Here is a 14207-nt window from a genome sequence, read left to right on the forward strand (position 1 = left end):
TCAGAGGAAATATCGAGAATCCCTGAAAGACTATGAGAGCTGCTGATCATGTGATAATTTGAAATAAGAATCTGTAGTTTCTGGTAAGCTAGTATCTAATTGACTATGATTAAAAAGTGACCAGAATAACTGAAGTGAAATCTTTGCTTTACTGGGACAATTGATGCTGATTATCTGGGGCTATAAAATCAACTGTGATTAATAAGAGACCAACATCAGTAAGGTAAAATATTCTGGGAAGTATTTCTTCAAAGACAGTGCACAGAATCTGTGGTTCATGGAGGGGCCCAAGGATGCATCTCAAGCTGGAAGTTGAATCTGATAATGTGTAAGAGTCTCCCACATGGTCTGGTTTTGAAAGGCTCGAAGGGGTCATTAAGAAAAGCTGAGGCTTGGCACCGTTGGAGGCTGAGAAGTCAATGGTAAAGATGCATTCTCAGCTGCAGTGGAGACACTAGCATATTGCAGACTGTAGAACCTGTGCCGAAGACAGAGGTAGGTGTGAAGTGGTACGAACTCGAGCCTACAGACAAGCTGTGTGCTGCAGATTTGAGATAAGAGTGGCGGGCCTACTCAAACCCTTCAGAGCCCATAAGATCTTGAATGAGTCCCAGAGGACTGTGCTTTGTATTGTGATATTAACATGAGATATTGAAGGTAAACAAGAAAAGAAACATGGTTGATCAGTGATACGTTTGTGTGTCAAGTTTACAAGGGATCAACTGTGCTAGAAAGTTTGTGTCAACTTGACACAATAGAGTTACCTGTGGAAAAAACCTCTATCGAGGAACTGCTTCCGTCAAATTGGTCTGTGGGAATGTTTGAGGGGACATTTACAAATTGCTAATTGATGCAGGAGTTCTAAGACACTCTGGATGGCGTCATCCATTGCAGGTAGGCCTGGGCTATATAAGAAATGTATCTGAGCCAGCCAGAAAAAAAAACAAACAAAAACAAAAATCAACCATAAAAATTAAAAAAAAAAAAGTCAGTAAGCAGCTTTCTTCCTTGCTTCCTGCTTGAATTTTCGCTCTGTCTTCCATCAATGATGGGCTGGCATCAGGATACTTAAGGCAGATAGACTCTTTCTTCCCCAAGTTGCTTTTGATCGTGTTGTTTATCACAGCAAAAGAAAGCCAACTAGAACAGTGATAAAGCAGCTACCCAAGTAAAACTGGAAAAGCACTCATCCTTCCCTACAAGTGTGTAAAATCCTTCAGCGATTCTTATCTACTTGATATGTGATAACCTAAATACTATGGCATCCAATGAAAATGCTCCAACACTATGATATATAATAAGTGCATCATAAGTTACAAGCTAAGAGGTTAAAAGAGAAAAGAAAGTGTACCCACACATACCCCCTAACAAAACAAAGAAGAAGTAACTGTAGTGTTGCAGCATTCTATCATGTGGTCAATACTGGTATATGTATCTTCCTCAGCTCTGCATTCTCATTTCCTCTGAGAAGCAACCTAAAGGTCAATTAGCACCAGAACTTACATCATTTTTATTAAAGTTTCCATTCATTGACATAGAGCCATTGTACATAGTGACAAGTTTCATAATGACCATTTCTTCCATGTATATCATATACTTTAACCGTGTGCAGCCTCATGCATTTTTATTCTAAATATATATATGTATAATTGTTATAATTATGTAAAATATAGGAAAATGGTTTGTGTGTGTGTGTGTGTCTGTCTGTGTGTGTGTGTGTGTGTGTGTGTGTGTGTGTGTGGTGAGAACTGAAAATTTATCCTATAGTTGTTTTGCCAGAAGTTACTCTTCCTCATTAACCTGTAGCTTAAAGGTTTAAGGTTAAAAAGTAGGAAGCAAGCAAGTAAGCATGAACAAGTGAATCCTGTTTAGAATCCATTCAGTTTTCTTCTGGGGATTTCTATGCAAAAGGGAATGGGCCCTGAGAATGGAACAGGTAAACATTATGAGAACTTGAGGCAGGTATTTCATTAGACAGATCTGGATGTACAGCCATGTCAGACTTTCTCAAACTGGCTGCTCCAGTTGAAGTCCAGACACAATCACAACAGAGTTCCATTCTTGCTATCCCGCTAGACCATCCATCCCAGGAGCCCAATACTAATGCCGAGAACTGAGTCAACAGCTTCCTTTAGATGTGTGGATTGTGAAGGCTGTAGTTTTGGGCTTGGCTGCCAGTTGGGGTTTTAGGTTCATGATGCTCCTTCTTGAGTTTCTGCTCATTGGATCTACTCTTGAAAGGTTCCTTAAAAGAGGTGTCACCATCATGGGCTGGCCAACAGCTTCCAATAAACGGCACTCGGATGATGACGGAGTCTAGACTAGATGGAAAATGTGACCATACAGTTCTAGAGCTCATGTGGGGTCTTGTCCAGAACTCTCTCAACTGTGCTTTAGAACAGTGTTTCTCTCTGTTGTTTTGTTCTGTTTTTCTCTCCTCCCTATAGTATCAAATTGTGAACTTGTTCCTTCTTATGTATATCTGTTATGTTTTTTCAAGGCTATCATTTCAATTTATTTTTGCACAATGGGAATTTGAGTGCTCAGCATTGATGAGATATAAATGGTGTCATGAAATCACAGAGTCCCTCCTTGCCTGCCAAGCAAACTTAGAAAAAAGTGAAAACTCCTTACAAAGGGCTTCTGGAGGTAAACTGTCCTGTTGTGTTACTGGAGAGCTGTCTATTCTTTGGATATCTCCCTGGGGAAGCCTGCCAAGTTCACATCCCAAATCAGGGGTATGTCTTGTTCTTCCCCTCCCTTCTCCACTGTTTCTCCATCCAGCATCTCACAAAGCTTCTCCCTTCCTGGCATTTCCACCTCCATCTAAGCTATAGCTGTCTAAAATAGCTTCCTGGTGTCTGAAAACTTCACTTTGGAAACATTTTCTTTCTCCTGGAAGTTAATTGCAGGCTGCTTAAGTGCAAATTATCTTCTTGATAATTGTTTCTCTTCACTGTGCAACAAATACAATAACATCATCGATCATCTGTAAATGTTCATTTATTTAGAAGGAATTGACTATAAAAGCTATGTTTATGAAGCGCTTATACATTTTCTTTTAGCTAAGCCCTACTTTTAATGCCACATGGATTTCCTCATCTGTGTTGACTTAAATGCACTGCCTATTCTGAGTATTAGTCTCCCTGCAGCCATCAGTGCCTTTATATTATGGAGCCTAAAAACTGCTTTTCTATGAACTATAAAAATAAGCCTGTGAAACTTAATTGCAGTCATATATATTGCTGCATATTGAACTTTAATATTTGGAATAGAGAATTCTTTATTTTTCAAGTGAGCCACTTTGGGCATTTGGGACAGTGGTGGCATTCCTGGCTTCTACTCACCACAATTCAGTGCCACCCTTCTCATAAGTTGTAGAAAATAGACAAATGACTCCAGACCTTGACAAATATCCCCACAGTGGAAAACCTTCCCCTGTTCTATACATATAAGAAAAGTCATTGTTAGATTTCCAAGTTATTCTTTTTTTGCAGGATGCTTTGGTCCTAGAAATAGTACCTTACATCTTTTGCTTTGGTTTTCTCATTAGCACCCTTTTCCATGAACTCATGCCAAAATCCTGATATAAATAACTCCAGTCATTCGTGATTTCATCTCACATATTTTACATTCAAGGTTGAGTGTTAAGAGTGTTGTGTTAACTTTTTCCAGGGAGTCATGAACAGATGTCTTCTCACTCAAGACAGGGTTCCATTAACATACCAAAGTCCAGTTTGAGGCTCTCCACAGGAGTGTGGGTGAAAAGTTACATATAGGAGCATGGATGTCTCTTAGGCAATGGCAGCATGGTTGATTGATAACTCACAAATGGGGCATCCCTACAGCTCTCAGCACAATTTGCAGACAGATCAAATGGCAAGAAAGTCTCCTCTCCACAGCAGCTTTGATAACTGAGCCTATACTCTAGGGGAGGGGCCTTGTGACTGTTGTACACTTCAGCTTTCTCTGATCAGTGAGATTTGTGTATTTCCTGAAGCTTATGATTTCTCCTTTTTCCTCCAGATGGGAATGTTTCAATTTGGGGGAAATAGCTATGGAGCTGAAGGAAAAGCTCTCTGCTTTTCACTGTTCACAGCCAGCATCCTCAAAAATAGCAGAAGATATGAAATCCCATATATTTTGTTGAAATAGCTTTAAAAAATACCAATCACACTTTAAAGTTCATAATACTAGAGTCAGAAATACCAACTTATACATAGTCAGGGTAATTCCAAAAGGACTGGTCATTCCATTTTTCTGTGCAGTAACAACCTATTTGGCTCACTCCTGTTTCGGGAACTTCTGGACATCCTGGTGACTTAGGACCTTAAGCTGGCTGCCCAGTCCCACCACCTATCTATGCAGATGAAGGTCCTGCTTCTTTATTACCTAAAGTCAGCCAGAATCTCACCAGCCAGGTGGACCTGCTGTGACCCCCATGGATTCCAACACCTCCTCTGAGTTACCACCTGGATTGGAATATTTAATTCAGGTAAGTTCAAATGAATAAAACATTCATTAAACAAGACCATGCTTCCAGTTTTACTTATGGATAGGTAATTACTGTGGTTCATAAAAGTTAGAGACAGTAAAAATGTTTTTTGACAAAGGGTGCTACTCGATGATATAGTCTGGCCTGGGATTCACTGTTTTGAATTTCCCATGATAATAGTAAATTAATTCAATACACACACACACACACACACACACACACACACACACACACACACATATATTGGTTTTTTTTGAGATAGGGTTTCTCTGTGTAGCTTTGCGCCTTTCCTGAATCTTGCTCTGTAGACCAGGCTGGCCTCGAACTCACAAAGATCGGCCTGCCTCTGCCTCCCAAGTGCTGGGATTAAAGGCATGCGCCATCACCGCCTGGCTCAATAGATATATTTTAATAAAAGAGTTGTTAAATATGGTTTTATTAAAAAATAAACAATTATGAGAATTTGATACTGATAAATGTTGGTAGCTGATTATAAGTAATAAAAACATGAATCCAAGTTTGGTTGACTAAAACATCTGAAATTCTTAATTTTCTTTTCACCATGACAGGTAGATCACATTATGATTCATCAGCAGTTTGAGGTTGTGGAAGGTTTGTATTTTGTTCTATTCATCATATTTCTAAAAAGACAATGAAAGTAAGGGCATACTGAGCACCACAAATATAGCATTCTGAATGATGCAGGATGGCAAACTTTATTGCTTGCAATGTCTTTCCTTGTAGTCTTCAACAAGTAGTTGTATCTAGAAATTTTCATTTCTATAGATTAGGAATCTTTTGGTAAATATTATGATGGTCAACTGTCCTTGTGATACCGATACTACTTTGACAAAGAACACCCAAAACTTACCCTTGCTCCCATATCTATAAATCACCCCATGTTTTATCACCCTACTTGGTTTCTTAGCTGCTGTCTGCCAAGTTGTGACCAGTGTGAGGCCTGCACAAAACCTTGTCAACGGTTCACGTCACCCAGTGAATGGTCTTTTGGAATTAGGATGGAGGTGCTCTGTAAAATCGCTATTAGTGCCCTGCTGGAGCATGGAATCCAGGTTTTGTAGGACTCCTTAGCACTTCCTAGCTCAGCACAGAGCCCTGCTGTGTGACGATGTTGTGCAGAGCATGGGCCAGGTGCCTACAGATGTCTTCATTGGTCCAGTGTCTCCAGTTGCAAAAAAGAACTGAGGAAGCTACTAGAAAATCATAATGACTGCCAAGGGGAGGGAGACCATAGGAAGATGTAAAAACTACTGTGTCTCCTTCCATCTACCAGAGCATGATAAAAAACTTAACTGAAATCTAGAGTACATCTTCTAAATTCATAGTCACCTGTCTACAAAGTTCCTTTTCATTGGAAAAAATGAGAACATGCATTGTGTGGCACACTTCTGGACTTTATTAAAATACATAGGTTGTCTTATTTTATTTAAATTGTCTTTAATTACATTATTAAATATTAAAATATTTTGGGCTTAAGTTTTTCTAAAAAGTTTTTCTCAGGAAATAAACACTATCTCTTTATAATATTTTGTATATTAAATGTTTACAAATATTCAATTCCACAGTAAGTATTACTGAGAATTTTAAGCCCCAAAGTCAGATTTTGCATTTTATATAGCCTTCCATTTCTAAATTTTAGATATGTAAGTTTCAAATTATTTATTTAGCAAATACACTCACTGTGTAATATTAATCCACATTCACTAGTTCTTCAGTCCTTGATTAAAAGAACCACATCTATGAATTTTGCTTATTTTCTCAAATGGAATTATTTTTAATATTATAAATAATATAAAAAGATGATGATTTCTCAACTCATTTTCAGCATCTTTGTTTATAACCAGCATTTTTACTTTCATCTTATTGAAAGGTAAATATATGTTATAAATATAACTTTATAGTTTTTTTCTTTTGCACTACTAGGACTCAAACTTAGGGACGTGTGCATACTAAGCAATTATGCTACCACTGAACTACATCTGTAGCCCTGCTATAGATTCATTTTGTTGGTTTTAATTTTTCAAGCAACTAGGAGTAACTAGAATCAGGGTAAGCCTGTTGATCTTACTTTATAGAAAAACAAGTATAGGCCAAGTTGCATAATTGAACTGCTATTTGAATAATAGATGCTCTCTCAGTAAAAAAAAAATTAGTTTTCTAAGTAGATTTCAAAATCTTTGCAAAAATATTTGTGTCAAGTGTTGATACCATGCCAGTTTTTAAGAGACTGAATCTAAGGCCTCGTCAAGTCTCATCAAAGACTCAAAAATGAGTCCATAGTGCTAAGATTCCTGAAGGACATTTTTCTATGGGCAAATTTGACTATTAATTACTCTTTCTGCCTCTAAATGAGAGAATATTCCCATAGCTAGCATAGCATCATCCCATGATATTTGACAATCTGCATTTGACATCTCTCTGCTTTTAGCATTAAAGAGAACACCAGTAAGGCATAGTTCATTTGGGATGCCATTGGCATTGTGATATCATGACATGGCACTGTGATATGACAGCTGAAATCTGAGCTGAGCTGCCATGCACCTTTCTTACACTTACCCCTTGTCCAGTACCTACCTACATCCTCAAGGGGACCCTGGGCTCAGTGCAATGTTATTATTCACCTTCGGTTTTCAGTCTCTCTCATGTGTGCATGGAGAGTAAGTCTCCCCATCACCTAATCATAATGCAAAAAATACGATTTACGGAACAAAATCTCAACCCAACTGATTTACCATATTAGTTCACATAGTTTAAAAAACATCAGCCACTCTCCAGCTTCTCTGTAATACATGGAAACTATGCTAGAGAAGTGGACATTTATCCATCCATCTGTCACCACTGTGCCTGTCCCGTGCAGCAGTCTCCACAAGTTAGACCATAGAGGTATCAAAAATGACTGTTTTGTTTTCCATGTCCTCCAGTGGTACTCAGTTTCTTCTTATTTGCTAGCCTCTCTTCCTTCTCTTTTTTCTTTCCTTCTCTCACACTGGATTATCTATATATACCTCCCTTTTTTCTCTCCTTGTGTTATCTAGAATATCATCTAGGCCCAGACTATCTAGATATTACATGATCTGAAGATAGGTTGAGAATTTTAATGCACTGTTGGTTATGATTTCCTGTTTTTTTTTTTCATTTAGCCATTTTAGGTTTTGAAACTGTTAACAAATACAAAATCAAGGACAAGCTTGGTCAGAAAGTTTACTACGCAGTCGAAGAGTCCAATTTCTGCGCACGTAATTGCTGTGGGGACTGCAGGTCTTTCTCTATGAGGATTCTTGATAACTCAGGTCGTGAAGTTATACTTTTGAAGCGACCACTAAGATGTAGTTCTTGTTTCTGTCCCTGCTGCCTCCAGAAGGTCTGTGAATACTTACCAACACAGTTTGCAAGAATTTTGTTGTCATGTTATTGATATTTTAAAAAATGATCCATGATCAATATTTTGGTCTTCCTTCAACTATAGGAAGGAAGATAAATGTCTAAGCCTGTGCCCTTGGCTAATCTCCCCTTAGTGGCTGAGTTACAGCTCAAGCAATAGTTTGTGATGTTCAAGGGAAGACATTTTGGCCAAATCTCTTGTCAGAAATGATCATGACAGGCATGGACCAAACTAATGGAGCTGCATGTCTGAGGATGTCCTGGAATATTTTTCTAGAAATAGAGTGCATTCACAGAAGAGTTGGGAGAAGGGTAGATGTATTCATCTTATGATTATCTGATGATTTGAACACTCCACTGAGGGACAAACAGAAAACAATTATCTCCTGTCTTTTTCATTTCTTCTCTTTTAATATACACAGCAAGTTGTGTCCTCTGTAGTAAACGTTCCCCAGATGGAGATGTCCTCAGCTAAAGTTCAGTTGTCTGTTTCATATTGCCTGATGTGTCTACTCATTGCAAATGTGCCTTTCAGAGCAGATACCATGGCTTAGAGACTTCATAGGGAAGGGAGCATTTGCCTGGATTTCATTAGCCCAGAACCATGTCTGCCTGAATCCCCTAGTGATTCTGTAAATAATATCCTTAACTTGTGCTCAAACAGAGACAACAGGAAAAAAGTTATTTGAAGTTTAATACTATACATACTGTATTTCGAGAAACAAGTGTTATTTATAAAGAATTAATTTGTTTTCTGTGCCATTTAGACTAGGTATAATTTCACATGCATAGCAGTATCTGAGAAAAATGTGTTTGATGAGGACAGTGCTACAATTGAGGAACAGTATAACATGGTCATGAGGTTTGATCATCGGAAATGATCATTTACAGATAAGCACAGTAATGCACCATGATGGCCTCCTAGTAAAGAAATAGCAGGGCCATGAGTCTAGTCTTCAGCTGTAGCTAGAGTTTTCCTGCCTGGCCCACAGTCAGGACAAATCTCTCTCACCTGCCAGTCCCACAGCTGCTCAGACCCAACCAAGTAAACACAGAGACTTATATTGCTTACAAACTGTATGGCCGTGGCAGGCTTCTTGCTAACTGTTCTTATAGCTTAAATTAATCCATTTCTATAAATCTATACCTTGCCATGTGGCTCGTGGCTTACCGGCATCTTCACATACTGCTAGTCCTGGCAGCAGCTGGCAGTGACTCTGACTCAGCCTTCCACTTCCCAGCTTTATTCTCCTCCTTGTCCCGCCTATACTTCTTGCCTAGCCAATGGCCAATCAGTGATTTATTTATTGACCAATCAGCAATACATTTGACATACAGACCATCCCACAGCACTCAGCCTCCTTTCCTTATACAATATCAGGATTCATAGTTGAAAGTTCACCAGTGGTCAGAGTTCTGTTTATATAGATAAGCTACTGTTAATAAACAAGTTTAAGGAAAAAAGTTTGTTAATAATTTTGACAATTTTAATAAATGGAGATATTAATGAAGCATGCCACCTGTCAAGCCTTCAATTTATCCCTTTTCTATATTAACTGAGGAATCTGATGCAAGTTAATTCATCTTTCTTTAGTGTGGTTGCCTCCTCCATGAATTAAGAAAAGGAATAACATTGATCTAATTAAGGGGTGTTGTAGATAGGAGCACTGTGCGTCATTTTAGTAAATGAAGCCACAAATAGACAATATGATGATAAACATATTTACTAATGTTCTTTTTCATTTGTAGATGGAAGTCCAAGCTCCTCCTGGTGTGACAATAGGTTACGTTGTTCAGACATGGCACCCATGTGTTCCAAAGTTTACAGTTCAAAATGAGAAGAGGCAAGATGTTCTCAAAATTGTCGGTCCATGTATCGTATGCAGCCTTGGAGGAAACATTGATTTTAAGGTAACAAATGTGATCATAGTTATTGGATTTCCTTTCCTTATAAATAGAACATATTTTGCAATGAGCTACAGTTGTATTAAAGGGAGCTCTTTGTACAAATATTTCAAAAGAGAAATACCATGATCACAGAAATGTTTTCTGGCCCAATGAGAGATCAGTACTGATGCTGTTAAAAAAGAAAAAGGTACAGCCATCTTAAAAATATGCACAATTTCTGTATTGGCTACTTTTCTCATTGCTATGACTAATACCTGACAATTTCAAGAAGCAATCTGAAGGAAGAAGAGTTTGTCTGGACTCATAGTTTAAGGATACAACGCTCCTCAGGCACTGCATGCATATGCTGCATAGACCTACATGCAAGCAAAACACTCACATACATAAAAGAAAAAGAGGTGAATCTTTTTCAGAAGAAAATTGTTAGTGAGGTATAGTGCTTCACTGGGATCTCCCTGTTGAATTAGTACATTGGAAAACATGTTTCTACATTTATTCCCTGGAGGAATTTTTAAAGCTGAGGGAATTTTTGTCATTTTGACTCTCTGATTCTCTTCAAAAGTCAGAAAATCTGAAAAAAATTTAGGCCTACATTTCCACAGAAGGGGCGAAAATACTCTAAAGCTGATGAGGGCTACCACTTTCCTTTCTTTTTCTTTCTTTCTTTCTTTTTTTTTCTCGCTCTGTAGACCAGGCTGTCCTCCGAACTCACCGAGATCCACCTGGCTCTGCCTCCCGAGTGCTGGGATTAAAGGCATGCACCACCACTGCCCAGTGGGCTGCCACTTTCTAATAAGCCTTTAGAACCCTCTCTCCATGCCCACGAATGGCTGTCTCCATGTTACTCTGTCCCATTGCTTACTGCACTTGGTAACCATGCAGGTTTTCATTCCTCTCCTAGAATCCAGTTATCTATACATGAAGCCTTGCCTTCAATGACCTAAAAATCTAATCACAGACATGTTTTTAGAAAACACAGGTAATATAGAAACACTGTAAGAGATCTTACAAAGCATGTGTATATAAAGTTCTGAGCATGTGTGAGGGCGTTTAATACATCCTATAAAGACTTTATATACTGGTATGTGTAAAAGTAGATCTATATGAGAAAGTATCTAGATATGTGTAAAGTTATTTCCATTTCCAGAAACATTAACAAAACTTAAGCTGACATATAACTTGCTTTCAAGAAACAAGTGAAAACACTGGGGAAACATTGTGAACTTTTCACATATAATGCCAAAAATTCCTATTTTATGTATTAACTCTTCCAATGTTCAGTTACATGAGAGCATAATTTGAATGGAGTTTGTTGCCTCTTATTTAAACCCTGAAAGTAGTTTTATTATTAGTTTTCTAGAACTTTTTAAGTCTCTCCTTTTGTTCATTGACTTTTGTTTCCAATTCAGATCAAATCTCTTGATGAAAAAATTGTGGTTGGAAGGATTTCCAAGCATTGGTCTGGTTTTCTGAAGGAGTTACTGACAGATGTGGACAATTTTGGGATCCAGTTCCCAATAGACCTTGATGTAAAGATAAAGGCTGTGATGCTTGGAGCTTGCTTCCTCATAGTAAGTCTGTTCCTTGTGATTATTATTTCAGATGGACTCCCTAGAACCATGTGGAGATAACATGGAAAACTGCATACTTAAAGATTGCCTTCTTAGTTAGGGAGATGAGAAGTGGGTATGATCATATTTCATTGTATATATGTATGAGATTCTAAAAAATTAGGAAAGACAAAACTAAACAAAGGAGAAATACATTCTTACTTCCCAGGTTTTACAGAAGAAGTGATGTATAGTCCTAGCTCTAAGATGATCTCAAGTCTTTCTTACAGTTTGGATTTATAGGGGACACATTTTCTGTCCAAAGATTCCATGCTGTCATTCAAGTCAAAGATACAAAGCTCGTATGTTGAGAGGTTCTGACTCAAAATAAAAAGTTAAATTGAGACTTCAAAGAACTAATAGTTATATGTAATAAAAGTTGTGGATACAAGGATTTTTATCTAAACATATCATTTGATTAACTCATCTAATAAAATGAAGTGTAATCATCCAATAATATACATTCATTCAAATCTCTAGATCTAACTAGCATGTTACAGGAAATATTTGGGATAAAGCAGTGGCCGTGAGATTTTTTTCAGTTCCCATACTAAGTTCCAAGCTCAAAACCAGAGGTTTGTTGAGTATTCAGAAAATTCTCCCATATCATCAAAGTTGAAGGTTACAGGGACGGATCATTTTTATCAAATTAGTCAAACCTTCAAGTGGCATTTCAGGGAAATGTGAACACTTGCCATATAATGCTAAAATAAATGATTTTTTTATGCAACAATGGTATTGTGGCTATGAATAAGCTTAATGAAGTCCATATATCTCTAAAGGAACATATCATGGGATGCTGGTTAATTTTATGTCAACCTGACACAGGCTAGAGTCATCTTGGAAGAGGGAAACTCAACAGAGAAAATACTTCCATTAGATTTGCCTCTGGTCAAGCCTGTAGCCCATTTTTCTTGATTGATGATTGATGATTGGAGGGCCCAGAACACTGGGGACAGTGCCATCCCTGAGATAGTGGTATGTGTTCTATAAAAGGGCAGACTATGCCATAATAAGCAAGGCAGTAAGCAGTATTCTTTCATGGACTCTGCATTAGCTCCTGCTAATGTGTCCCTGGTGTATTTGAGTTCCTGTCCTGACTTTCCTCAGTGATGGAATATGATATGAAACTCTAAGCTGAAGTAACACCTTCCCCCCCCCAAGTTGTTTTAGATCATGATATTTTATCACAGCAGTAGAAACCCTAAGACATGAGGTATTTCATATTTGCTTTTAGTTAATTTTTTTTCTTGAGACCCAGTATCCCTCTGTAGTCTAAACTGGCCTCTGTATTATATGGCAATCCTCTCTTCTGAATTTCCAAAGTGCTAGAATTTCGGGTATGAGCTTCCACACCCAGGTGAGATTATTTTAATATTTGCTCTTCAATAATGAGAGTAAAGTCATAGAGATTTAGGAAATGAAATAATAGTTTGGCCAAACATAGATGTTATTAATTATAAAACCAGATTAGGAATCACTAGAATTTAGCATGTTATTCTTTGCAAATTTGAGATGCGTGATAACTAATTCCTTAATTAAAGCTTCAATCTTGCAACAGTTCTACTTACTTCAATAGACAAATATTATGTGTATGCATTTATGGGGTTTCACATGGTATCTTGATAGACGTATAGGTTGTGAGATGATCAAAGCAAACTAACTGACATATCCTTTACTTCAAGGGTTATCTTTATTTTGCAGTATGAACATTTAAAATCTACTCCTTAGCAGTTTTGGAATATGCAATGAAGTGATATATCCCCAGTCACAGTGCTGTGTGTAGATCACTAGGATTTATTCTCCTTTAATGAACATTTAGAACCTTTGATACAACTCTTATTCCCCCAACCTAACATCCATCCTCAGGCTATACAATTCTCTCTTTGTTTAGAATGATGAGTTGAACATTTTTATACTCTGCATATGAGAGTGTGCTATGTTTTATTTTCTTCTCTGGCTTATTTCATGTAACATACTGTCTTCCAGGTTAATCCATTTTTTTATTTATGAAAAGGTTTCATTCTTATGAATGTATAGTATCTCATTTGTAGTATACATTTTCCTTTGTTACTCTTTTTTCTCTCTTTGGCTTGGTTTATACTTTGGTTATTCTTTGGTGTCTTGTTTGTCTTAGCTTTTGAGAAAAGGTCTCACCATGTAGACCAGTGTAGCTTCAAACTCAAAACTCTACTGCCTACCACTCCTGAGTTCCCTCAATTTTCTTAATTTGAAATTTTTTAATTTGAAATTTCACTATTATTGCTGAAAATTGACTTATTATTTTTCTTCTTGTCTAGGACTTCATGTTTTTTGAAAGCACTGCAAATCAGAAATGAATGCTATTATATTCATGAATGGATGAATGAGTCCTCAGAATATGTGAAGCCAGAACACTGATTGAGAGTAAAAGGCAACACAGTGGTTTCTTTCACTGAAATCACTCATCTTTCCTTGAATTAAACTAGGATGTGCATAACTCCACTGTCATGTGATTGGTCTTTCAAGTTATCATAGTTTATTTCCTAGCTCACTAGCTTATAGATGCTTTTATATATTATAGTAGATATTCACTTTTTTTCTCTGGGAAAATAAATGTAAGAGTTAGAAACTTTCCTGTTCCTGCCATAAAAAACACCTCACAGAGGAATGTTCCTGTACCTGAGTTTGTATCTTCCAAGTTCTATGTTGATCCTTGAGTCTCAATTTACTTAATTGCCAGTAATGAAATTTTCAACTATTAATGGTATCAAAGTTTTAAGGTCTATGTAAGGACTGTGAGAATCTAATGC

General features: G+C 37.4%; 1 protein-coding gene across 3 annotated transcripts in view; it reads left to right on the plus strand.

The window, feature by feature from the left end:
* The window catches only part of LOC131915272 (phospholipid scramblase 1-like), a 34661-nt gene extending 20767 nt beyond the window's left edge, over positions 1 to 13894 (plus strand). The window contains exons 2-7 of one of the 3 annotated variants that reach the window (XM_059268365.1): positions 4269 to 4495; positions 5065 to 5107; positions 7657 to 7877; positions 9647 to 9808; positions 11215 to 11376; positions 13716 to 13894. In XM_059268365.1, the coding sequence (XP_059124348.1) occupies positions 4442 to 4495; positions 5065 to 5107; positions 7657 to 7877; positions 9647 to 9808; positions 11215 to 11376; positions 13716 to 13754 (681 nt within the window). In that variant the 5' untranslated portion in view covers positions 4269 to 4441 and the 3' untranslated portion in view covers positions 13755 to 13894. Of the gene's footprint in view, positions 1 to 4268; positions 4496 to 5064; positions 5108 to 7656; positions 7878 to 9646; positions 9809 to 11214; positions 11377 to 13715 lie in introns of those variants that run through there. The other 2 variants (XM_059268367.1, XM_059268366.1) reach the window with 2 other exon arrangements.
* The last annotated feature ends 313 nt before the right edge of the window (positions 13895 to 14207 follow it).

This window comes from Peromyscus eremicus, chromosome 7, assembly GCF_949786415.1.
Source record: "Peromyscus eremicus chromosome 7, PerEre_H2_v1, whole genome shotgun sequence".
NCBI lineage: Eukaryota > Metazoa > Chordata > Mammalia > Rodentia > Cricetidae > Peromyscus > Peromyscus eremicus.